This window comes from Stegodyphus dumicola, chromosome 9 (genome assembly GCF_044657685.1).
Source record: "Stegodyphus dumicola isolate Sdum_Otavi_A_Nest chromosome 9, ASM4465768v1".
In the NCBI taxonomy this organism is placed as follows: domain Eukaryota; kingdom Metazoa; phylum Arthropoda; class Arachnida; order Araneae; family Eresidae; genus Stegodyphus; species Stegodyphus dumicola.
Window position 1 is genome coordinate 111,113,707 of NC_140776.1, and position 27,352 is coordinate 111,141,058.

Consider the following 27,352-nt stretch of genomic DNA (forward strand, 5'->3'; position numbering starts at 1 on the left):
GCAGAGGGTCTGTTATCGATTTCGCAGGAAATTTGTTGGCTCCATTTCGATTTTAGGTTGCCGAGGGCAAATTCGGTAATGCTAGCCGAGAAAAAGTGAAGTTTGGAAATAGGTTTTGAAGCTTCAATAGACAATTAAGTATTTGGTTTAAACCTATGTTTTTGATAGTAATGCATAATTTTTGCTAATGGCGATACAATTATTAGTTGAAAATAATTAATTAAAATTTTTTAAATATTTTTAAAGCTGAAAACAACTAATTGAAACTAATTTTCCTGAATTAACTAGATGCAAAATTAACTTTCATGAATTACTAAAAAGTTATTGGGTAGAAGTTTAACTGAAAATATACATTCCGTGTATATATATATATATATTTATACAGTACAAAGTCCGAGGTCGGGACTTCGGCGATCCCAGATTTGAGATTTTTCTGGATATTAGATCATTTTAAATCTACTAAGATGGACGTAGAAATTATAAAATTGAAAATATGAAATCATGATTTATGAAATAATGAAGCATTTATGATTTAAAGGGTATCAAAATTTGCAAAAGGAAAGAGCTTAATATTTATATGTTTACTTTATTAAACATTTCTTTCAATGTGAGTTGTTTGATTTGTTTTCTCTGCTGATACTTTAGACTAATACTATAGACATATAATTTCTTGTTGAGTTATTAAGTTCCATTGTTCAAGTCCTGTAATTGCTGTGTCGAGAATTCCGAATAACTTGTCAATCAAAATTTTTTCTCATTCAGTAACCTCTCTGTTACTTTCTTAACTATCGGTAGCTGTATTTTCTGGATTTAGAACCATACTACAGATTTCGCCCTCCGTTAATTGATTGATGATTGGGGCATTGTCATTGCAATAAAAAACTTCTGTTTAACTTTCCTAAATTCTGTCGCCTGGTGCGGCCATTCGAGCTCTGGCGCTGGTTCTGGCTTTATGTGAATAACAAATCAATTATTCTTAATTTAAATAGCACTAAATATAATCGTTTGTCCTATTAGTATCATTAACAAAATCTATTTTCAGCACAAGGAAAGAAATTTCAGTTAAATCTCCCCTTGTCAACATTTTAGCGCATTAAACTTAAATCTGTAATCGGATAATACTCTGTTATTTGGCATCGCTGCATGAGTCATCACCCAAGTTGCCATCCGTTGATAAACATGCGGTGATGAAAGCAAAATACAATAAATAATGATTTGCGATTTCGGCATCAAGGATATAAAATATTAGTTGGTGTAAAATTAACAAATGTTTCGGTTTGAGATTATGCCAAGCAGATACGCAGCTATGGAGTCAAGTTACTAATCACACAAATATTTTGGAGGCAACTAAAGATAAAACATTTCTTATAAAATTAAATTTTTTTCTCTCTCTGTCGAAAATATTATTGCCTTTCCTTGAATATTATCAAAGTGATAAACCACTTATTCCCTTTTTTGCTGAAGATATCTTAAAACTTGTAAATGATTGCCTTCAGCACTTTAAAATTTTGAAACTAGAATATTCAAAAATAACTAAAGCAGAAAATCTTTATAAATTTAATTTTAATGATCCAAATTGTTATAATGATAAAAGTAAAGTTTATTTGGGATTCATTGCTGAGCAGTTAATGAATGATAAATGCCGCAAGAAGGACATTTCACAAGCTGAAAGTTTTGCATTGAAACAAGGTCAACAGTGTGTCATAACAATAGTACAACACTTAATGTCTAAATGTCCAATAAATTATTCTCTTATTCGAAATGCATCTTGTATAGACCCGCGATTGATGGTTAAAAGTCCAGAAAAAGCCCAGAACAAAATGAAAGTAGTTCTAATGGTATTAATGCAGAATAAACGTGTTTTACAAGATAATTGGGAAATTCTGCTGCAGTTTGGAGAGTAATTAAGACAAATTTACATGAATTTTCTACTTTTGATCCTCAAAATCTTTCTCTTGACACATTTCTCACTTCTTATTTTCCTGATTTTCACTATTCAAAAGTATGGAAAATAGTGAAAATGATTCTTATCTTGTCACATGGACAGGCCTCTATGGAAAGGGGCTTCTCTGTAAATAAAGCAATTGAAATTGAAAATTTAAGTGACTCATCATACATTTTTCAACGCACAGTATTTGATTACATAAAATTTTCTGGAGTTGTTCTTAATATCGAAATTAATAAAGAAATGAGATCAGCAGCAGCTTCTGCAAGAAGAACAAAAATCTTTAACTAAATCTGAAAATTCAAAGAGGAAAAAAAATATCATTGAGGAAGAAATTGATTATATGAAGCAGAAGAAAAAATTTCTTCAAAGGGACATTAAAGATATTAATGAAGAAGTAGATGCTTTAGCAGATGAAGCTGAGACCAGCATGAACATTGATTTGTTTATCAAAGCAAATGAACTTAGAAGAATAGTTAAAGAAAAGGAAATAGACATAAATAAATTAGATGTTAAAATAGTTGAAAAGATTTCAGATTTAAAAAAAGCACAAATGTTTTGTATCTTTTATTGTACAGTTTATTATTCTAGTATCTTTCAAAAAAACCAAGGAAATAAATTGTATGTTTACAAATCAGTTATTTTAATCTGCAAAATATTCTTACATTGTGATTATAATAGTAGTTGACTGTGTTTAAATAAATATCAAATAAGTTAATAATAATCATGTAAATCTCTAAAATAGTGACTGTTATTAGTGTAAAATACACTTATACATGTTTTTAAAGAAATTATGTTCCTAATTTAATGTTATCTACTTCATAACTTGTAGGGAGTTAGTTTAATTTTCAAAATTGTTTTATGGTAAGTATTAAAGTGAATTTAATAATAGTGCATAATACACACTTCTGTTAGTTTCTTAAAGTGAAATTACAAGCATGAAGTCGGTTGTATGGATAATTGCTTTATTCAAATTGTTTTTTTGTTTGCTGATAGGTCCTTAATTTTTTCTTTGATGGTCCTTAAAAGTCCTTAATTTTCATGTAAGGAAATGTGTACGAACCCTGTGAAGATCAACACACTAGGTGGTTGCTTATGTCATCGTGTGAGGAAAGGGCTCTGAGTAATACTTGTTATTACACCTTAGATTCTGCTGTTTTTGCAGTCCCATACGGAGCTCTTTAAATTGTTCGAATCTGTGTGGTAACTGTAGATCTGTGGGATGCAAAAGAAAGTATTTTCTGAACTATGTGAGGTCGTTAGCTATTCTGTGTCAGTGCTTGTGCACACATCACTGCTGACAACACACTTTATATTTAAGATCTGTATCTGTGAAGAACAAAATCTATGGAAATACTGCACTGCACCTTTTATCGTATGTAATGCCATTGATAATGTCGTCATAATTTGTTGGTTTGTAAATGTTAACTTGAAACATATGTAGTGTTATATTTATGTTCTAGCTCTTTGCATTTGGAATCCCACAAACTCCACTCTCTATTACTTGACGACGAACACTTTTTCCTAATCACTAAAATCTGGTGGTCAAGCATAATGTTAGTATAATGTCAAGTAATGTAGTGGTTTGTTTAATTTATAAAATTACCTATACAGTGAAAACAATATAAGCACATTTTTTAGTTACTACATTATGGTAATTACAGTACATATTTATGTATATCGTAGCAAAAATTATTCCACTGAGCACATTTTGGCTCAGTGGGTAAGACATCGGATTCGGAAACCGAAGGTCCCGAGTTCTAAGCCTGTCAAGGCACTTTTAGATTCAACCAACTTTTAGATTACTTGTCAAGGCAAGTAATCTAAAAGTTGTTTTTTTTTTTTTTTTTTTTTTTTTTTTTTTTTTTTTTTTTTGTTAAAAATTTCCTTCTTGTTAATTTATTTCCCTTATGTTCCATTTATTGGAGAATGTTCTTCATATTCTAGAATTTTCCAACTGTTTAATAAAGTGTATAGATATATGAAACTTATTAATTTCAAATTAATAAAGTTTTGACTTGAGACTTAGGTCATTTTTAACAGAAACAATCCATCTCACTGGGAATGTACCCTGAAGTCTAGTTCCCATTGGCTTTGCCAGAAAGATTTCCTTACAACATTGGCCAGATGAACAGCCCATTTAAAGTAATCAACGTCATTCAAAAAACCAATTTGAACTTAAATATATACATATTTAGGCTTAAATCGATTTTTATTTCGGTTTAAAATATATATATTTTTAGTCCAAAGGGGCTTTGCCCCTGAGGGACTATTGTTTTCGTTTTGTGTGGAATCACTCTGAATGTCTGTTTCACTTTTCAAACTGTCGCGACCAAATATTATCCCCCTGTATTATATTTGAAGAAATTAAATAATGAAGAATCTGCATAAATGTATGTATGTTTCTCACACTGTGATAAAACAACAGTTCCTAGAACCATCCAATTTTGAATGACATAATCTTACTGCAAATATGGGCATCTGGAAGCCAAAATTTGAAATTCGTTTTATTTCCGATTTCATATTTTGTAAAACTTCAACGAATTTTTGATTAACAAACTGAAGGATTTAAAAGGGAGCAATGGCAGTGTTGTGCAGAAAAAAAAATTTTTTCTCCAGCGCATGAGACTGTGTATCGGAAATTCTAAAGATATGCTCAATTTAAAATTATTTTGCAATACTATTGTTCTTGAACTGAATTTTATGGTCTAAGTGTGAAGAACATGATATTTAATAAATAAATGTAACACACAAAATTTAAAAAAAAAAAAAAAATCTCCTTTAGACATAATTTAAAATCTGAAAACTGTCTTTTTTTTTTTTTTTTTTTTTTTTTTTTTTTTTTTTTTTTTTTTACATTTTTATCTAATATTTTTAAAGGCCCTCATTGTCAGCTATCAAAAACAACTTTTCTTTTCTTGACATGTTGATTAGAAGTGTGAATATACCAGTTTTTCAGAGAGACAATGGAAGTTATTGTCTGACACACCAGAAGTCAAAATTTATGGGAAAATTAAAGATGCAATTTCATCCCTTTTTATATTATTTTTATACAATTTTTTTTGAATCCAATTTTATTTTTACATGAAAATACATGTCTTAAACTATTTTTCAACATAGTTTCTGCCAATGATCAAACACTTGTCATAGCGCGTGACCAGTTTTTGTATACCATCGTCAAAGAAACTTCCCGCCAGTTTCGATAACCACGACTCCACAGCATTTTTCGTGTCATCGTCAGATCCAAAGCGCTTGCCACCAAGCTCGCGCTTCATGTGCAGGAACAAGTGATAGTCGGACGCTGCCAAGTCCAGGCTGTACGGCGGGTGATCGAACTGCTCCCAATGAAACTGTCGAATTAACGATTGAGTGACACCAGCAGTATGGGGCCGAGCATTGTCATGGAGCAACACAATTCCTTTACTGAGCATTCCTCTTCGTTTGTTTTGAATGGCACACCTTAGTTCTGTTAAAGTCTCACAATATCGTGCCGCATTAATGGTTTCATCTCTGGGAAGAAATTCAGTAAGCAAAACGCCTTTCCTATCTTAGAAGACAGTGCACATGATTTTTTGTGATGACATTGTCACTTTGAACTTTATTTTTTTTTGGAGAATAAGTGTGTCTCCACTCCATCGATTGTTGTTTCGATTCTGGTGTGAAATGACACACCCAAGTTTCATCACCTGTCACAATTTGGTTTAAAAAGTTTTCTCCCTCATCACTGTACCGCGTGAGAAATGTCAGGGCACTGCCAAGTCGCTTTGTTTTGTGAACATCAGTGAGCATTTTTGGAACTCATCGGGAACACAGTTTGCAATAATTCAAGCAGTCAGAGACAATTTCAAACAAAACAGTACGTGAAATTTGTGGAAATGCGTCTGAAAGAGTTGTCATTGTGAAGCGTCTGTTCTCATGAATTGCTTCAACTTTCCTTACCAAATCATCGGTGACAACAGAAGGTCGACCACTCCAAGCCTCGGTGTGGACATTTGTTCGACCTGCATTAAACATTCTTACCCACTTTCTCACCATTCCATCACTTATTGCGTATTCACTGTAAACTTCTATCACTTGACGGTAAATTTCGGCTGGTTTAACATTTCTCGCATTCAAAAATTTAATCACGGCACGAATCTCACAGTCAGTGGGAGAACTAATTGTCTTAAACATTTTGAATATGCACAGCAAACTGAAAACACAACATAGAGCAACCAAAATGGCGACAATTAAAAGTCAGTGAATGAGAAAGACTAGTACGCATGCGCGGGATGCCTACCACAGCGCTGCAATGGCACTAGAATGAAACGGTACTTAGTTTCCGAATACACTACGTATGTTATGTAATCTTAATCTGAAAACTTAAAGTTTGATTTTTATTAATTATTTTTTTTAATTACTTATATTGACAGCAACCATAATAACTCTAGAAATTCCTTGTAGAATCACTTGAAATTTTGTATGCAGAGTTTGTACATTGTTATACATGATGAGTAGGAGTTAGATTACAGAATTTAAATTATTTCATTTTTTCTTCAGTAGTATATGTTATTTATTTTTTTTTAATGTGTTGACTAACATATTTGACCATATATTACTAGTGAGTAAATATTTTCTCTGATTGCCATCCTGCTTATTACCAGCTAGAACATCTGATTACTCTTTTATATAAAATGTTGTGTGAATCTTGAGGCATTGATTACTATACACAGTTATACACGAGTCATCAAAATTAAAGGAAAATGGCAAAAATAAAGCATAACTGATACTTCATGAAAAATTATGAATAGAAATTTGTACAAAAGCATTAGTTAACATAAATTACAATGCTTGGCAGTTGATTATTCAAAAACTATTCAAATTAAAACCAAATTTATGGAAAAATGTAGTCACTTCTTGTGGAAAACATTTTTCTTTAATGTGGTGTATGGTCACCTAAGACAAATATGCTTACCTCACATTTTGATTTCAAAAACAAAATGTTAATCAGGTCTTGTGGAATTGCATGCCACTTTTCTAAAAGTGCACTCTTCAATGCCATAAGGCATTCCACACATACTTAATTGGGTTCAAGTCGAGTGAGGAAGGTGGCCAATCTATTCAAATTATAACTTCTGTTTGCAAGTATTCTGACACCACATATACCCAATGAGGCCAAGTATTGTCATCTATTAGCAAAAACTCTGGTCCAACTGCACCCCTAAACAGTCTATATCTCTGAGTTGTTACAGAATCTCCTTGTAAGATATGCAGCTTGGTGTGGCCATTTGTCATGATTCCTTCCCAAAGCTTTAAACCACAGTCACAGAAATGGGGTATTTCATGGACAAGGAAACCTCGTTATATGTTTCTTCCTTTCTCCAGATCAAAACACATGTAGAATCACTGTTCAGACTATATCTGGACTCGTCAGTAAACAGTACTAGTCTTGACCATACAGGCTCTGTCATCTTCCCACCTTTGAATGCAACGATGGCATCAATTAAACAAGCTCCTCTAGAAGCTGGAGTGAGTGGGACAGAAACCATTGTTTTTTCTCAAATATAATCCAACCTCATTAAGCCTTCATGGAGGAGTAGAATGGTTAATTGAAGTTCGTTTGGCAGCCTGAAGGTCTAAAACCAAATCTCTTGTAGTTCTTTTGCAGTTGAGCCAACAACAACAGAGAACAGTCTTCTGATGCAGTTGTTGCTCTTGGTTGCCTTTGACAGGGCTGTCTATCAGCTGATCCAGTGCTTAAACAGAAGCTGCAAACTCTTGATATGACACTTCGAGGGATATTCAAATCTTGGGCGTGACCTCCATTGATTCTACCAATTATTCTCCACATTTGACCTTAACTTCATTTGATGCCTTTAAACCATAACTATTAAATACTGATCACTTTGAGACCACATTCACTTTAAATAACATTAAATTGTGGAATTCCAACATGCATCTGTTGTGCAGTACATTGTGAATCACTAAAATGTTCATATTTCCAGTGCTAACATATATGCAGAAGTGCAGCTTTGTGTTCATTTCTGTTTAATTAACATAAACAATTACAGCATTGGACATTGGTTGCAGTATTACCTTTGTGAGCATATTTTTTCTCATTATCCTTTAATTCTGATGACCAGTGTATTTATGTACAAGGTTTGTTTATTTAAGTTTCATACATTAGGTTCTTGTGTAATACTTTTGAAAAATTTTCATTTTAGAAAAAGGTAAAATATTTAGGATTATTGCAGATTAATTTTTTCACTGTGTATATGTACAGTGTAAATAAGACATTTTTCATCATACATTAATGTTTTCTTAATCTTCTATAGCTTTAAAAGTTAACTGAATTTTAATGGGATTATGTTTAATTTCAGAAAGGTGCTGCTGATAATCTTCCCGATCCAATATCTAGAAAGAGTGCATCACTAAAGTCATCTAAAGATATATGTAATTATTTAAATGGACTGCAAATCAGTAAGGTAAGTAAAGAAAATTTGCACTAGAATATTCCATTGAAACAATAAAGTATGATTATGATAGTAAATATTTAAGAAACAAATTAAAACTGTTTTGAATACTCTGTAAATGTATTTCTGCTCTTAATTTGTTATTATAAGCTGTTGTTTAATTCATTCATGATTATTCACTGTGGTTAGAATTTTGTCATTGTTTTTTAACCTACTTCCTGCTAAGCTATCGATTTCATTTTTTTTTTTTTTTTTTTTTTTTTTTTTTTTTTTTTTTCCACACACGGACAGTTATTCATTGACAATGACATGTATTTAAACAGCAATTGTATAATTACTGACTTTAGTCTCTATTTTCATAAACTTACATTCATTAAGATGATATTTACATTATTAAAAACAGTAAGAAATAAAAATATCTTAAATTATACATTGAGCAAATTAACAACAAATTAATTTATTCAATGTTGCAATTAATTTATTCAGTGTTACAAGAAATGTCGTGAGCAGATACAATCAGTCATGACACTCAGAGGGTTAACAAACAAACTAAACATATATCAGAATTTTGGTGTTTCAACCATGAAATAGAGTGAGAAAAATCTTTTTAGTGAAATTTATATAAAATTTCAAACTTAATTTCTGAATTTTCGGCGAATTTTCAAAAATCGCTCTATTTTTTTTTTTTTTTTTTTTTATTATTATTATTATTATTATTATTTGACAGCGTGATTTTGACATTTGTACGCATTATAAAATAAACTTTTCTCCCTCTTTTAAAATAAGACTGATAAAAAAGTATTAATTGAGCAATTTTCTACTTTTAGAAAACAAAGTGTGTGGCAGTTTGAAGTAAAATGAGAGAAAAGTTCTTTTTTTTTTTTTTTTTTTTTTTTTTTAGGAAAAATAAGATTTGAGTTTGTCATCTTGGTATACTTACTGATGAATTTTCCCATGTTGGCACATTTTATGATGAATTGACAATATTCAGTTTTCAATTCATTTCAAGTAAAATGCTCATTATAACATGTATTACATCCAATTTCCAGAACTGAATATTTATAGGAGTTTCGTCATTCTGTGAATGGCATTTAGCTATTTTTCTTTATATCATTATTTGTGTATGTTTTAATAATGAATAAAAATTTCATTATTGATATTGTGTGATTGAGATAAAAAAACAGGAAGTAAAATAAAGTTAAAAAAGGGATTTTATATAATAAAATCTTATTTAAATTGGATATGATAATTAATGTATTAAAAGACGAAAAATAATTTTTCATTTAATTTATTATGAATAATAGATTACAGAATTTATCTACAATTTTATATCATGAATAATAAAAGTGTGGGGTGCTTAAATAATGAAATCTATTAACTTAATTGGATTGTCAAATGTATAAGCTCTTATCTTTTTACCATGATTTTTTTTTTTTTTTTTTTTTTTTTTTTTTTTTTTACCATGCATCCCCTACCCTTTTTTTAAATTCATATACAAAATTGTAGGTGAATTTTGTCAGTAGAATTATTTAATCTATTATTCCCATTAAACTATGCAATAAAATACTTTTCTTCATTTAGTGCATTGGAACCCATATCCATTTGAAATAAAAATGTATTGTGTAAATCCCAATTTTTTAATAGTATTTAATTAAACTTTCATTACCACTAAAATTTTTATTTTTGTATATATTATGATGTTTTGTTAAATACCATATCCTAATGAACTCTGTAGCACTCATATGATGCTGTTATAATGGATTTGTCATCAGAATAAAATTTGTGACTTTCTAATGACCCACAGGCCCAGCTAAAATTTGTGAACTTGTTGCTAACTTTGAAGAGCATCTGTGAACTCATTAGCAGTTTTTGTATATTATTTTATTTATTTAATGCCTGATAGTCCAGAGGTCTGGATATTGGATGTCCGGATTTTAGGCAGTATATTTTGCCTATGTTATGAGTTACCTATTTTGGAAATGTGTTGTTTTCACCAGGATTTTGTCTATTTCAGATAATCAGAAATTACCTAAAATGTCAAAATGTGGTAGTAATTTCTTCACTGAAGTTAAACATTAGTGATCCTAAAATATTGTTGTCATGCTTTTAATCATGTGTGGATTGCTCCATTCATACTTATGTTCTTCACAACTACTGTATCAATTCTCAAAGGAGAATGTCAAGTTTTAATATGTAAATTGAAGATACTACTTGCACACATGACATGTCTTATCAATGGATTTCAATCAGATGATGTACGAACTAGTTACATAACTAGTCAAACTAAATAGGTTTATTCATAATGTTAGGGCTGCTAAATGCATTGCAGTTTGCAATGTTTATTGTCAAAATTAGAAATCTGTAAACACCCTTAGATCTTTTTTAGTTCTTCAGAAAATTCTGTGAAGAGCATCAGCTAACTGAATTGCTGAAATTGAATTCCAACAAAACTGCAATTAGAAATAAATTTTTGCTTGTTTTTGCTAACTATGAACTTCATTTATTTTCTATTACACTGCATAAAGTATTTTTCTAAAATAAGTTTGTGTACTTTCTGATGATGCGTTATTTATGTAATATATGCTCCCCTAACTCTTTAACATCAGATTCTGGAAGCTTTAAAAATATTCATGTAATTTCCCCCTTTCTCAATATGTTTGTAGAATTAGTTCTCCTGAATTTTAAGATAAATTCATCCATGTAATGATTGTTTTCATCTTACTAACAAAGACAAACCCTCACAGACTAATTTGAAGGTCATGCTGAATCTTTCCCTTCAAACTGTTGAAAGCTATGCCAGGCTAATGTGAGAAACAACTCATGATAATGAAGCAAACATGAACCGACATTTCATTTGTGATTTTGCTGAGTTGGCTGCACATTCCTCTTCTGAATTATTTATGGATGATTGGAGGCCTGAGAAATAGCTGGGAGAATAATAAAAATGGGTAAAGTTCAAGGTACAGGAAAGTAGTAGAAATGAATGAAGATATGGTATTATATATTGCAATGTCAATATTACTATGTATTTTTATTAGTAAGAAGTTTTTTAAGAAATAATATTGTGATAGTTACCTATAGTTTGTCCATGACTACTTTTCATTTTTTGTTTTCTTAATGTATAAAAATAACAATAACAAATAAAATAACAAACAAAAAAAAAAAAAAAAAAAAAAAAAAAAAATGTACTTCGAAAATTAAATTATTTGCATAATTTTCCTGTCTATTTTAGGACAAAAATATTAGTAAAAAAAACGAACTGCAGTGTTTGTTTATTTTTTTATTTTAAGACTTTTTTTATGTTTTAGGTAAAATTGAGTGTGCAAGATACTGAAAAAATTTTAGAATCTCTTATATACGACGGCAAACTCGAAAAGTCAAAGGCTGTAGGCAGTTCTTCAACGTCTAAAGATAAAGTACCTGAAAATTTCTATAAAGTTACAAAATCTGTAATTTCAAGTACTGGGCTTATGAGAATGCCTTGCGGAGTGTGCCCTGTAAGTTTTTATTTTACTTTTCTACTTGCTACCTTTACATTTTTTTTAATTAGGAACATTGTAAGAATCGAATATAATTTTAAATGCATACCTAATGTGACTTGAATTGATATGCTTTTTCAGTGAAATATGGAAAACCAGAGAAACTGTCAAACTATGAAATTATTGATTTACGGCATGACCAGATTGTGCAAATTTTTTTTTTCTCAGATTTGCTACTTTTGACAAACCTGTGCTACTAAAATTTATGTCTATGAAATTTTGCAAATTTTCTACTGCTCTACTTCTTGCACTGCTTTTTGCCATTTTCATTTTTTTAAATTGTACCACAAAATGCTTGAATGTCAATGTAATGTATCTATTAAGTATCAGTGATGTTTTCACATGTTTTATTAATTGTTTTGTTTAATGCTTTGGTTATCTGTTATTGGGATTTCACAGTGTAAGTCAGGTTATAGATGTGTTAACTAGAGTATGAATTGTGAGTAACATGAAAACATTTCAACACCATTTTTTAAAATGCTTAGCATAAAATATCCATGTTTGAGAACTGTCTAGAAAGAATGGAAAAAGACAAGACAAAAGTATATTGAAAGTTGCACATAAAATTGTTTTAATAAGGCACAGTGAAGCATAAACAAAATTTTATTTCTGAGTGTCATGGATGATAGTCTTAAAGAGACTTCACTGTGTTTGTTCTAATATGCAGTACAAAGTCCAATATCTGGATGTCTAATATCTGGATGTCCAATATCCAGAATGATCTAAAATCTGGACCTCAAAGCCACCAACAACCCTTTTTAGTTTTTAAAGAATTTTTTTTTCTATGCTTTATGCATGTGCATATGATTCCCCCCCCCCATAATAAAACGTGGAGAGTTCCAATTTGTAATTTCATTTAAAATTAAAATGCATCTCAAAGCAAAACATTCTATACAGAAACATAGTTGATTTTTCACTACTAACATTTTATATCCCTGGCGCCAATCTGGCGATTCATTATTATGTTTTGCTTTCATCACTGCCTGTTTATGAACACATGGTAATTTGAGTTATGACTAATGCAGTGATGCCTAAATAATTTTTTTATATTAATAATTGAATACCAAAAAGTATGGTAACCTTTTACGATGACATTACGTTTGGCGATGATTTCAGATTTAAGTTAAATGTGCTAAGAAATGTTGATGAAGAAAAAATGCTAAAAATAGATTTTGTTAATGATACTTATAGACTAAAAGATAACATTTAATGTTATTTGAATTAAGAATAACTTGTTTGTTATTCACAACCCAGAACCGGCTGTATGGACTGCACTGGGTGGCAGAATTTTGGAAAGACACAGTTTTTGGAATTTAGAGAAGTACTGAGCAGCAAAATTAAGGGACAACAAAATTTTTAGAATTTGGGGAAAGCACTGGGACCCGTGGCAAAAATTTAGAACTCAGGGAGGTGTTTGGTAGCAGAATTCAGTATCCCAAGAGATATTGCATCTGGCAGTAAGATATTTAGCACCGGCTCTTGTTAAGCCTTAAGTACATGAGAAAATGTATTTATTCAAGACTCAGATTTGCCTTTAGCATGTGCAAAAAGTAGATATAAGTATAATAAGTAACTAAATTAATGCGGTTCAGGCTTAACTGCTTCAATGCAAGAAAGAAGCAAAACAAAATTTAGCAGAACTTGGCTTTCATCGCCAATCTCATGATGACCGAGTTATTATAACTAAATAACAATGCTAACATGTCAAAGTACAGCGGACATTATTAAGTTAGGCTAAAATTAAACTTTACTGATTCCAAGGAATTTCAGTTAATATAGCAGATTGGCTTGTTCGTTAACTTTCTGATTTTATCCACTTTATTATTTTTTGCAGGCTATTATTATTACAGCAATTTCATGAAAATTAAAGTTCAAACTTTCTATTATGTCGAAAAGAGTTTTTAATTCTGGAGCTGCAAAAGAGATTACAGAGTGAAAGCATGTTTTGATGTTCTTTAAATAAAAAGTGGAATTGCTACAAAAAATCAATAAAGGTTTATCCGTCTCAAAATTATGCGAGAAGTATGGCATTGGAAAGTATATGACATAAGAAAACAGAAAAAGGAATTTTTTGTGATTCTGACACTCCATTCTCAATGAAAAACAAAAATTATTTCATATGCTGAAAGTAACGATCATGACAAAGTAATAATTGAATGTGTCAAACACCATCACAGCAAAGCCATGCCATTGACAGATGCAGTGCTAATGGCTCAAGTTAAAATATTTCATGAAGAAATGAACTAAAAACTGAGTGCACATATTCGACAGGTTGGTTAAACAAATTTAAAAATTGCCACAGTAAATTCAGATAAACATTTTGGGTGAAAACACTTCAGCTTATTTTGAAGCTGCCCAACTACTTGCAGATGAATTCATTGAACTCATTAATAGTGAAAAGTTATCCACAGAACAAATTTACAATGCTGATGAAACTGGAATTTTCTGGCAATATGTACCACAAAATACTTTGGCAACTTCTGCAGAAAAGGCTCCAACTGGTGTCAAAAGTTTCAAAGCAAAACTAACAATTCTAGCATGCACAAATGCTGCAGGAACACACACACAAGTGTAAACTTTTTGTAATAAAGAAAATACATAATCTTGAGCACTTAAAGGAGTAAAGAATTTCCCCATTATATATAGTGAAAATAAAACAGAATGCATGGCACGAACAATAATGAATGATTGGTTTGAACATAATTTTATGCCCGAGTCTCAGCAACGTTTGAATTTGTTTCGTTTACCTGATAGTGGAAAAATTGTCCTGACAACTCTTCAGCTCATACTTCACTTCAAATTTTAATGAAAGGTAATATATATGTATTATTGTTATGCTCCACACTGTATGTTCATCATTCAGCCTATAGATATCATAATAGTGCACGCACTGAAATGCAAATATAAAGTAGCATTTTTAAAATCCATATTAAATTTCTTGAATAGTATCAAGACTGTTTAAGGTTTTTTGAAATATTTTAGCATAAAATCTGCTGTGTGGAGCATTGCAAGATCATGGTGAGGATGAAGATGATAGCGAATTTGAAGGTTTTCAGATATTGCAAACCAAAGGTGAAATTTTTCAATTAATGGAGTTTGTAAAGAAATGTGGAGAAGCAGTAATAAAAGAAGAGGATATAACAGAAGTTTTTCATTGTGATGCCAATGCCCCAATCATCAATCAATTAACGGACGTCAAAATTTGTAGTATGGTTCTAGATCCAGAAAATGCTGCTACCGATAGTGAAGAAAGTGAAAGAGAGGTTATTGAAAGTGAAAAAACTTTGGTTGATAAGTTAGTCTGAATTCTCGACACAGCAATTACAGGACTTGAACAAAATTTTTAACTGAAAAAGAAATTATGTCTGTCTATAGAATTAAAGAGAAAGTATTAACATAAAAATCGAAGGAACTTAAACAACTTCCATTGAAAGAAATGTTCAATAAAGTAAACAAATAAATATTAAGCCTTTCTCCCCCCCCTTTTTTTTTGTAAATTTTGAAACCCTTTAAATCATAAATGCTTAATTATTTCATAAATTGTGGTTTCACAGTTTTAATTTTTTAATGCATTCTTACTAGATTTAAACTGATGATCTAATATCCAGTAAATCCTCAATCCAGAATCGCCGAAGTCCCGATGAGTCCGGATCTCAGATTTTATACTGTATTTTATTTTAAATACCTCTTGATTAATTTTAAAATGAAAGATCTTTAAAATGATATATACTGTCCAAACATATTCAGAAGAGGAGACATAAATATTTGTTCATAATTGAAATGACTGTTTAATTGTAAAAATAAAATACTCTTTTACTGAATTAAAAAAAAAAATAACTGCTAATTCAAAAGGAAGTGAGCAGCAATGTTCACAGTCCAAACATAATAGCAAACCTAAATTTAACTGAGAATTAATTAAAAGGAGAAATGGAGATTCAAACAATGTAAATTTAGCTATCTGGTTTTAAAATTTTCATCAAAATTAATATATGTAATAAAACAATGAAGAATTGAATAGTGCATATCTTATAGAACCGACAGAGACTGAATTTTTTATGATGTCAGACTTCATGTGAACATTACTTATGATGTGATGAAAATCACATGCTCTCTGACCCATCAAATGCTACACTTTGCTACTTTAATTTTTCTAAAAATTTCTGGCAATATTGCCCATATATGGGCAATAGATTTTTAAATAAATGTTTTTAAAAGGTTGTAATTTAAAATATTTTATACGCTTATAAGAAGAGTGAGTAAAAAGTTTATTATTATTGTTTAGTAAATTAAGCATATGAGGCTATTTACATGAAGGGAAATACTTTTTTTGATAAGGGGAACTAGTTTGGAAATACCGCATAGTTCTCGTATGATTATCTATATAATCTCTCAGTTGCTGGAAAGCAAACATTTGACATGTTAGCATTATTATTCAGTTTTAGTAACTCGGTCACTGATGAGATAGATTTTTTTCTCTTTTAAATGAACCCGGTTATCTTGTATTCCACTAACCGAAAAGTTCAAGCAACCAACCAGATTTAGAATTTCAGAAATTTGTCCCCTGTCTAAAAAATTTAAGTAAATGAGAGACTTGTAAATTATTGTAAAGCATGCACTGCAGTGCAGGATTTATGTATAAGCTGAACAAGCTTTAGCTTAGGGTCCCCACTTTCTTGGGTCCCCTCCCCCAAAAAATTTAGCATATTCCATATAAAAAAAATGACTTATATTCCTCATAAAGGGTCCCATGTCTCAAATAGCTTAGGATCTCATTGAATCTAAATCCGGTCCTGATGCACTGTTGGCAAAAAGTGTGATATACCTCCAATAATGGGTAAGCATGATTTCACAATGCAGTCATAAAATCTCTGCTTTGATGTAAACTCATCTAGTTCCTGGCAAGCCAGCTTAGATTTTCAAAAGAAGGAGATCAGTTAATTGCTATTTAACTCGCGTTTTTTTAACTTGCCTTCTATGGAACAACAGTATTTTCAAAGTTGTAGAATCCTAGCATCAAGAAAAGTGTGCATCAATGGGCAGGATTTGTAGTTTTATTTGAAAGTAGGTAAACAATGGCAATATAATGTAAAAAAATGTAAGTGATTTGAGGGCTTATAAAAATGGGTTTTACATATATTTGTATATATTTATGTATTATAATATATGTATAACTTGTAACTGTTGATTATCTAATTAACCCTCTGAGTGCCACATAAACATAACCACTTTTTGGATCTGCTGATAAAGATTGTATTTAAACAGCATTTATTAACTAAATCTGTATAAGTGCTTATTTTAATCTTTGTTTTCATAAACTTCTATTTATTAAGTTGACGTTGGCAACATTTAAGAAAATAAGAAAGCAAAATACTTTAAAGTTAATATATGATGCCAAGCGACAAAATCTCGTGACCAAGTAGAAGCTGTCATGCCAGTCAGGATTAATAGAAAGCAGTCTTTTCCTTCAAATTTTTGCTTAACAAGATCTGTACCAACTTTCATGATGAGGGGGATTTTATGATTGGTTATGTTTGTGTGTTTAAATCCTACAAAAGTAGTTGTGTGTCAACTTTTTGTCTGAAATGCATTTTCTCACTCAAAATCATGTATATTTTAAATATAGGCTTTTGATATGTAAGTTAATAGCAAATAAGATGACTGTTTTTATATATTTAAAACAAAAATTTTTTCTTCCATTCATTTGGCTTTTCTACCTTGAACTGCAATTTTTATCAGTTATCTGGAATTTTCACTCAATGAGCATTTCCTGAGCTTTCTGGATAATCAAGCTTTTGCTGTACCAAAGATCTTTTCTATGAGTGTTTTCTTAAATATTTGTCCCAAATAAATGTTCTACCGATTAACCTGCAGCTGAACTAACTGATACCTTTGTGGCATATTGTGATTTTAGTTCAATTTAATTGCTTTGTTCAGTTTTATGATTTTAATTCATTTATTACTAAATAATAAATTGGATATGAAGTTTATTTTAGAGGATTCCAGTTAGTCCAACTAAGAACTAGTCTGAACTATCACTTGTTCAGGGCAGGTGCTGAAGAAAAGAAACAAAAGCTAAGACAGAATGCAATTCCATGTTGTTTTGCTGAGAATATTGCCCCCCCCTTTTTTTTGACTGCGTATGTGTGTAATTGATTATAGATAATTTGCATAATTATGCTGGTTTTTTAGAACAAAGTCATTAATTGCTTCATCCATTCCCAAGTCAGTTTCTAATGAGATATGCAGGAGAGTGTGTGGTTTGGCTGTTTATTGTATATTGCATAATACAGTCAAAAGTCGTTAATCCGGACATCAAAGCTACAAACTTTCTGTGCATGCATCAATGCATACACATATGCTTTTATGCATGCGCGTAATACCTTTACGCATGCGCATAATATGTTTATGCATGCGCATTTAATGTATAACGGACGGTGTAAGCTAAGCTAAAATTATCTAATTATCTATTTCAGTTAATGTTGCAGATTGCATTGTTCCTTAATCTTCGAATTGGATGCGGCTTATTATTTTTTGCAGACTGTTAAAGCAATTTTATAAAAGTAAGCTTGAACTTTCGATTATGTCAAATAGAATTTCCGATGCTGGATACTGCCAAAGGATCTACGAAGCAAAAGCATGTTTCGATGTCCATCAAACAAAAAGTGCAATTGCTGCAAAAAATGGATAAAGGCATATCCTTTGTTTCGCTAACCATTCCAAAATCTGTTTATCAATTTCACGCTGCTCTGCGGGGGAGGGGAATGTCATGGCGTGCAATGAACTGGAAGTTGGTTTGTCAGCACTCTCCTTATCTTCAGGGCAGATGTTTTTATTTTATTCGGCTTATAGTTCATTACTAAATGTAGTATTTCATCTCGATGTACTCTTATCTTTTATATGATTTAAATCAAATTCATTATAAATATCACAAATACACATCAAATAGTTTTCTGTTTGCCTTTTTCCAATTTCGACTACGCGTAATGTAAGCTTTACGCATGCGCGCATTGAAAGAAATGTGTAATAAAGTAAACAAATAAATATTAAGCTTTTTTTTTTGTAAATTTTGATACCCTTTAGATCATAATTGTTCTTTATTTCATAAATTGCGGTTTCATATTTTTAATTTTATAATTTCTGCATGCCATCTTACCAGATTTAAACTGATGATCTATAATCCGGAATTGCCGAAGACCCGACGAGTCCGGATTAAAGACTTTTGACTTTAGTAAAAATTTGTAATCGCCATGTGTGTGTGTGTGAGAGAGTTTTTTTACTGTAAATATGTGAAGCAGCTGTGGTATTTTGAGACAACTGTTAACAATGAATATTTTACCAATTAAACTTTAAGACACCAAAAATGCATCATAACGTAATATTTTTGAGGAATGGTATATGAGATGAGTGCAGAATTGCAGCAGAAATGAGAAATGATTTTGTCACTTAGAAATCATTCTCATCTCAATGGAGAAATTTTCGTCTAGGATTTCTTCCTGAAATTGACTAATATGACATGAGTGAGGAATTGCAGCAGAAATGAAAACTGATTTTGTCACTTAGAAATCATTCTCATCTCAATGGAGAAATTTTCGTCTAGAATTTTTTCCTGAAATTCACTAAATCCTCAGTGTAACTCAGAGATGGGTCTTATGAGTAGTTTTACAACCCATCCTTGATTGCAGTTGGAAAAAATATCTTGCTTTTTACATACTAATGCATTCATCTTGGTGTAATTTGGCTACTTTTTACAGATGAAAAGTATTATGATATAAGTTGTCATTCTTTTCAGTTGCAAAAACATTACTTGTTACTTACATAAATATTATTAAAGATTTATTTTACATTCTAATTGGATATTTATTCAAAAAGGTCAGGGAAAAAAAAAAAAAAACCTATTTACAAGCTAGTTATTTCCTTTGCTTTGGAGGAAGTTTTGTGATGATTGCTCAAACAGATATGATTAGAAGTGAGCAGGATACCAGAAAATCAAACTTTGCAGTTCTAGCCCAATTTTGAAGGAGAACAACCAGAGTGGTCCAAGGCTATCTCCCCCTTTCCCCTACCACCAACTTCACGAGAGAACTTCCAGCTTGCCGTGTATTTTGAGTGCTCCTTCCCACACAGGCACTATATGTTTACATCCTTCTCCAGTATTCGAACCAGGGCCCATAGATATGGCAGTCTGAAGCACTAACCTCTATACTGGCTAGGCACCCAATTGCTTTAATAACAGATTCAAAACTGTTGTTTTCTTGAGCAATTTTGTAGCAAAATACTGTATTCCTGCTGAAATTTAGCTGCAGTTTCTTTCGTTGCTAACAAATTCGACAAGTGCGTATTTAAAAATTTAGTTTTAAAAAAACCATGATTTGTATATAAAACCATTCAAATTTTGAATACAACAATATTACTTGACTGAAGAATTATTAAGAGTATGGTTGCCTCAAGAATAGCTGTGCACATGGTTGCTAGAGTGTGACACACTCTGTAGAAAAGATTGGTGACTTCTAATAAAAGGTCATGATAATATGTATGTACCGATATCTTCACATTTTTCTAAACGTTAGTTAATTCTTAATATTTTACAAACTAGGAAATTTTTTACTGATGAATGGAGAAAAATTAATCATTATATTGATTCAGAATTGCTGTTCTCACTGTGGCTTTAATGCATCAGTATGAGAAATTTCATATGACTTAGAAGTAATAGTAAAATTGCTGATGAGCAGCAAATTATCAGATTATAAAGAATTTTTAAATATTTATAAATAACTCTCAGTGCTGTAATCAGAAAACCAGTAAATGCGTATAAAACAAACTCCCATTCCTCACCCCACATGAAAAATGTTTGCTGTTGGATGGCTATGTTGATTTTGGCAATTTGCAAAACAAACAGCCTTCTACCCCACATAAAAATATTTTCTGTCAAATTCCTATGCAAAACAAACTGCCCTCCCTCACCCCACGTGAAAAGTGTTTCCTGTTCAATGCCTACGCTGATTTTTTTCATTTACACCCCTCCTGAAATAAAATAATTACCAACACCTAAGTTGTAAGATCGTCAAATACTGATAGTTTATCCTGGCATCAGATCCTGATGAACAAGCTGTCTAAGTATTTTCATGGTTTTCTCTGTGTGTACTCAATTTTTGTTAGAACATTTTCTAAAAAGGCATTCCTTTCCTTAAGCAAGCAAACACTTTAATGTGTTTTGTGGTGTTCATCTTGTTCAGAATTCGTGTGTTGAACTTTGCTTTACTGAAGGTTAGTCTGATTTTGATTGAAATTCCCTATATTCAGTCATATTAAAATAAAATTCATTTTGAATTTAAGTTATGAAATTGTTAGAAAATGTGGAATGCAATCCAGCAAAGATGTCATTTAATTTCATAATTTCTTTTGAATTGAAATCTTTTTTTATCAATGATTGTAAGTTATCCTAAATTTTATTAACTTTGAGAATGTTCCAATTCGATTAGGAATTTTTAAAAACGTCACATGATGTTTATTTTCACCAGACTATTTGTTGTTTGCATTGCAGTTAATATATTTTAAGCCATTCTAACTAATGTTATAAATAATCACTCTTGATTGGGTAGACTGCTATTATCTAGTGAGATTATGAATAATTGTTTTTATTTATATTTGGTTTTTGTGTAAAAATATGCATTTTTAACTTCTGGTTGAAAATATTTAGAAGATGTAGAGGAATGAATAATATATTTATCATTGTTTTAATGATGTTTTGACAAAGCAGATGATTGTTATAGGAAATGTTGAGCATTTTGCAGATAATGTGAGTATACCTAGTCTTTATACACTTTTAGAATGAATTTGGAGCCAGTCGTTTAAAATTTAAAGAGTATTTTTTTAAGAAGTTCAATCTCATAACCTTTTTCTTGGTTATAAATCTGCATCATGATTTCCATAAGAGGACTTTTCATAAAATTTTCAGGGGTATAGATTTTTATTCCTCTTGTACTACTTTCTAGAGACCGTCTATCGTGGTTGCCTTGTGCTCAGAATGAGGTGTCTTCAAGACACCAAATGCACAGTAGTCCACAAATGAAATATCAGGAGACTGTAGAAAAATGCTGAAAAGGTATATAAGTAATATTTATATCAGTCTTCATTTTTTCAAGAAATGCAGTGATATTTTTTGAATGGTGACTTATTGCTTTGTCTTCATGAAGTTTTATTCATTGAAAGTCTCTGAAATAAAGGGCCCACCAGTGGCCGAGTGGTAAATTCGCTGAACACTGGTAGTTCAGTCTCAGATTCTAATTTCGCAAATTGGCTGACTGCATGCGTGTTTTCCCTCTGTATAACATGTATACGAACCAGTTTCCTTAGTCCTTCATGAAAGCATTCCTTCTGTCAGGCAGATAGCCCTCGAGGCTTTGCTATAATCACATAAACCAAACCAAACTATTGAAATAATGAAATGGAATTTCTTGTGTAAATATCAGATGTAAAATTCTTTTTTGATAGTGTGTCGAGTTGGTTTTATCTCCCCCCTTCTTATTTTTACTGTCTATTGTCTCTTACAATTTTTACATTGTAAGAGAATCTTGTGACAATCATAAACCCCTTGATGAAATTTTCTTTGCATTGACAAAAGCAGGTTTGCAGACATTTTTGTCTTCATTTTCAATATTAAACAGACCCCCCCCCCTTTTTTTTTTTTTTTTTTTTTTTTTTTTTTGTTGCATTCCATTTAGTTAAACCCAGACTTCATCGAGGGTTACAATGTATTTCCATTTATGCTCTGCTAAATAGTTTTCATACAAGCTTCTAGAAATTGTTCTGCATTGAGCCACATGATTCAGCAAAAGTTGGTGAATGCTATGTTTCTTAGCTTAAAGCTGTAAATTTTGGTTTATTATTTTATTTATTGTTGCTACAGATGTATTTAAATGCTTTGCAATTAATTTCTGGTTGGCGAATTTTTCTCTTACAAATTATTAAACTTTAGAAACATTAGAAACAGTACGTACCTTTTCTGGATATTCATTTGGAGTCTGCTTACCATGTGGAAGTAATGATTGATGGTTTTTTTCCATTTTGAATTCATAACGTTTCTTATTTTGCACTTAGAAATCCTAATACAATGCATTTTCCAACTTTTTTGAATTATGGTATAGGAATATTTCTCTTCTGAAAGCGCAAAAGCTTATCCTTCAATACACATGCAACATTTCAAAAGAATAAATTTAAAAGTAAAAGAACATATTTCATATTTCAGATAATGTGCTGTTGCCAGAAATTTTTATTCCAAAACATTTGCTTTCTTTTAATTCTTCATCAAAATTATTTTAAAAATGTATAAACACTCTCTGTATTATTTAGGTCTTGTGCCAGTTTCTTGATGAACAGCTCATTTAAAATATCTAACTTAATTAGAAATTCGTGAGAAAAAATTGGGAGGTGAACTTTTTTTTACCATTTTCGTGGGTATCCTTTTTTAATAAATACTTGGGAAAGTTTAAACTATGCTTATATATTTATAATTATTCTAATTAAATAGAAAAATGCTTTCTTTTGTTAAAATTGGAGGAAAAAACTTTTAATTTTTAAATAATTTCATTTCTCTATATTTTTGATGCTTTCATATGTGTACTAGTGACTATGCTGAAACTTTTTTTTTTTTTTTAATGAAATGTAACTGAAATTGAACTACTTTTAGTTAAAATTGTGAGTCTGCAGGCACCATGGAATTGCATCATCTTTTTAATTTGAAAATAGTATGTAGTTAAAATACTATGCATTCAATTAATTAAAATTATATATTTAGTAATCGACTTGTGAAATTACCTACAATAAGATAATTTTTTACAGTCAACATATTTTGTTTGTTGTAGATGAAGAATTATAATTTAAATTTTGTTTCTATTTTACAGGTATTTAATGATTGTGGCCCTGGGAAAGAAATTTCACCTTCTACATGTATCTATATGAAAGAATGGTTGGAATTGTGATGAAAGTGAAAAATAGAATTATCTAAATTTTGTGTCTCATGTAATAAATTACAGTCTGTGATAAATGTAAATAAATTTATTTATTTCTATAGGATAATGGTGTATTTTTTTAGTTTATATGGTTAGTGATACTAATTACTGTGTTTGTCTTTGATACTTCTTCGATTCATGAGTTTTATAAAGATTTCTGTGGGTACACATTATCTGTGCAAGAGTAAAAGCATCTGGATTTTTTTTTTTAATTAATTCTATAAAATGTTGTTTAGATATAATTATATTAGTTGTCTCATTTGTTTACAGTTGCGTGGTAAAACAGAGTGCAGTTTTGATTATTTGAATTTCAATGATTTGAAATTTTTAATAAGTCTTATAGAATATGAAATTGTAGAATTTGAAATTAATTTTCCCTAATTTGAATCAAATTTTCAGTTACTCAAGACTTTTCATGATCCCTTCAATTTCTATTTGTTCATGTTAACTGTAATTGTGTACTCTTTGCTAAATTATATCTCTCAGTGTAATATTTTGATAGTGGTTCTGTGATTTATCTGTGACGAGGGAAAACATGTTTTGATGGCAGCATTGTTCCATGTTATATACTAAGAAATTTGCTCCAGTCATAGCAGTTGTCACTAAAATTTATAAATCACATTGAAATTGGTAAACTAATGAAAGTGGTGTTATAGCCTGTATTCAGATTGAAATTAAGAGAGGTAAAAAAAAAAATAAATAAAATAAATAAATAAATGTTTAAAGTAGTCAGTGATATTAGTTTTGATTGAAAAAGTGAGAGGTTTAAGTGGTAAATATTATTGAAGAAAAATGTTGTGTGAATATAGCATTAGTGGGTATTTATAGTTGCAATCAGGATACCATATTTACTCGAGTATTTTCACCTCATCTTTTACAAATTTTAATGTATAAAAATTGAGAGGGGGAAATTATTCGAATAACTGATTTCCAAAGAATGTGGTACAATAAGCACTCAATGCATTATGTCCATATTTAAGGGCAGAGCTAAAAGGGTTGCAGAAAGGGAGGAAAAGCAACATGAATGCTCAAAAGAATGCTTTTTTTTTTTTTTTTTTTAAATAAGATATTTTGAAATGGTAATTCTCAAGATATTTCAGAATTTAAAGTTAACAACCATAATTAAACTTTTGGAATATATTTCTAAAATTGTATAACAAATTTGGCACCCGTCTTAGCTGTCTACATGGGTCATGTGCCTCATTCTCTTTCTTTATCCTTGTCCCAGCTCTTGTAATATCTTATTTATGAAAAAAATATGCTTCCAAAACAATAATAAAAATATACTATATTTCATTGCATATTTTTCCATCTAGCTTTTTAGTGCTGGGTTCTGAAAATTTTAAAAATACTCATAATTTTCCCCTTCCTCTGCTGTACATAGTTTTTTCCTCTGAGGCTTAGTTTATTGGTAGATTGGGTTTTGTTTTATTGTGTTCATTATTTTCATTTAGTGTATTCAGTTTGTATTTGCATTTCATCCATTTTATTTTCCCTTACTGCGTTTATTATTTACATTTATTTTTTTAAACATATTTTGTGCAGATTCTTCATTCAGTTATCTGGAGATGGCAAGTGTTCTTACACTTAAATAAACTTTCCAAACATGTGATTTTAGCTTGCTTCTGTTATTTATGTTCCAGTTCATTGTAGCCATATCTGCTGCTGATGTGTTTAATCTTTCAAATTACGGATCTTTTGTTCACCACTTCTCCTTTTTTCCTTCCTGTATTGTCCCTCTTGACAATGGTAGTCATCATGTGAGGTGTGCTTGAGGCTTTACGTTGGCTCAGTATCCATTAGCTATTTTAATGTTGTTGTGACTTCTCTCACCTCTCTGAAAGTAACATCAGAAAAAACCCACGAAATACATTGTGGCAAGATTCCGCGCTGGCAATATTCCCCTGAGTACAAGATTCTGCCTGTCGTTGGCAACAGCCTTGAGCACCATACAGGTACTTCGCTCAGTTCTACCCCCAGTTTTGAAGGAGAGCACCCCAGGGGGAAGTGTCCAAGGGGCTTCCATCCCTCTTCCTCTACCACCAACCTCTCAAGAGGAGTTTTGGTTCATTGGATATTTAGAGTGCCCCCATCCCGCACAGACATTATATATACATTTAGAAACATCCATACATTCTCTAGGATCTGAACCCAGACCCTTCGGTACAATAGTCAGCGTTGCTAACCACTATCCCGGTTGGTTGGCTATTTTATGTTATTAATGTTATGTGTGATATGATAATGTAATGTGATATTTTAATGTTATAATGTATTCTTATTGGAATGTAGGTTTCAATTAAAGAAATAAGGAATAAGGTTGGGATAGTTACCAATAGTTTAACTATTACTACATTTTATTTGTAATGTTCTTACTGTAACTCCATTCTACAGAAACATAATGACTTGCATCATTTTCTGCTCTCGATTTTCGGATGCTAAAACTAGTTACAAAAAGGGGGGAAATGTGCAACAAAATATGGTAATCTACTAATTGATTAGAGTAATACCAAGAATGATGTCATCGGTTGATCTAAAATTTCAATTAATTCAAGGTTTTTTAAAAATGAACCCATATTACAGTTTCTAGAAAAATACTATTAGCAGTTTGCCTGTATTTTCAAGCAGTTTAATGTGGAGAATAAATTCCTTTGATTACTTAGAGTAAATCAGTATTTAGAACACAGATCAAATGAACATTGTTTTTGTTACCATCACTCTTATACTTCAATAGAAGATAAACAGCTGTACTCTTGATTTAGTTTCATGATTAATTTATTTTTAATCAATAATTTAAAAAATGTTTATATATGACAGATTACATACAATTAAATTACATAGTGTTATGATATGAATAGACTCGTATGTTATTAACTAATGAATTTTTTTAGGTGTTTTAATTTACATTAAATAATTTGTGATAATTGTTATTTCTTTGTCCCTCAGTAAAGAAATTTAGCCCTTTTTAGACTAAATCTGTTTTTTCCACTAGTCAATCAATTCAGAGTTAGCTAACTGTAATGAAATCAGTATGGAAGGAATTTTATCTGTTAATTTTACGTTGTTTATTGTGTGAAGTTGCTTCTAAATTAGCACTTTTGTAACCTTTATCTGGTCATAAATAAAGGAATTTTTTTATGAAATTTATTTTAGTCTTGATTCAAATTATTATTGTTATTTTGCATAAATTTTGATATTTTTTAAATTGTGACGACAATGTTGGGTATGCTAACTCTCGAAATGCAAGTTAGGTATGTTATGGGTAGGGTTACTTGAATGTGGCAAAGCACACAAAGGCTATCTGTCTAAAGGGAGGAATATCTTTGTGGATGACTTTTTAAGGGAAACTGGCTCATATTTATATTACATATTGGAAAAACCAAGTCAGTAGATAAATGAGGTTATGTTCTT

General features: G+C 30.7%; 1 protein-coding gene across 2 annotated transcripts in view; it reads left to right on the forward strand.

Moving 5' to 3' along the window:
* The window catches only part of LOC118193300 (DNA-directed RNA polymerase III subunit RPC6-like), a 56,263-nt gene extending 29,179 nt beyond the window's left edge, over positions 1–27,084 (forward strand). For both annotated transcript variants that reach the window (XM_085823907.1, XM_085823908.1), the window contains exons 7-9: positions 8,305–8,409; positions 11,706–11,894; positions 23,837–27,084. In XM_085823907.1, the coding sequence (XP_085680033.1) occupies positions 8,305–8,409; positions 11,706–11,894; positions 23,837–23,914 (372 nt within the window). In that variant the 3' untranslated portion in view covers positions 23,915–27,084. The remainder of the gene's footprint in view (positions 1–8,304; positions 8,410–11,705; positions 11,895–23,836) is intronic.
* Positions 27,085–27,352: the final 268 nt, after the last annotated feature.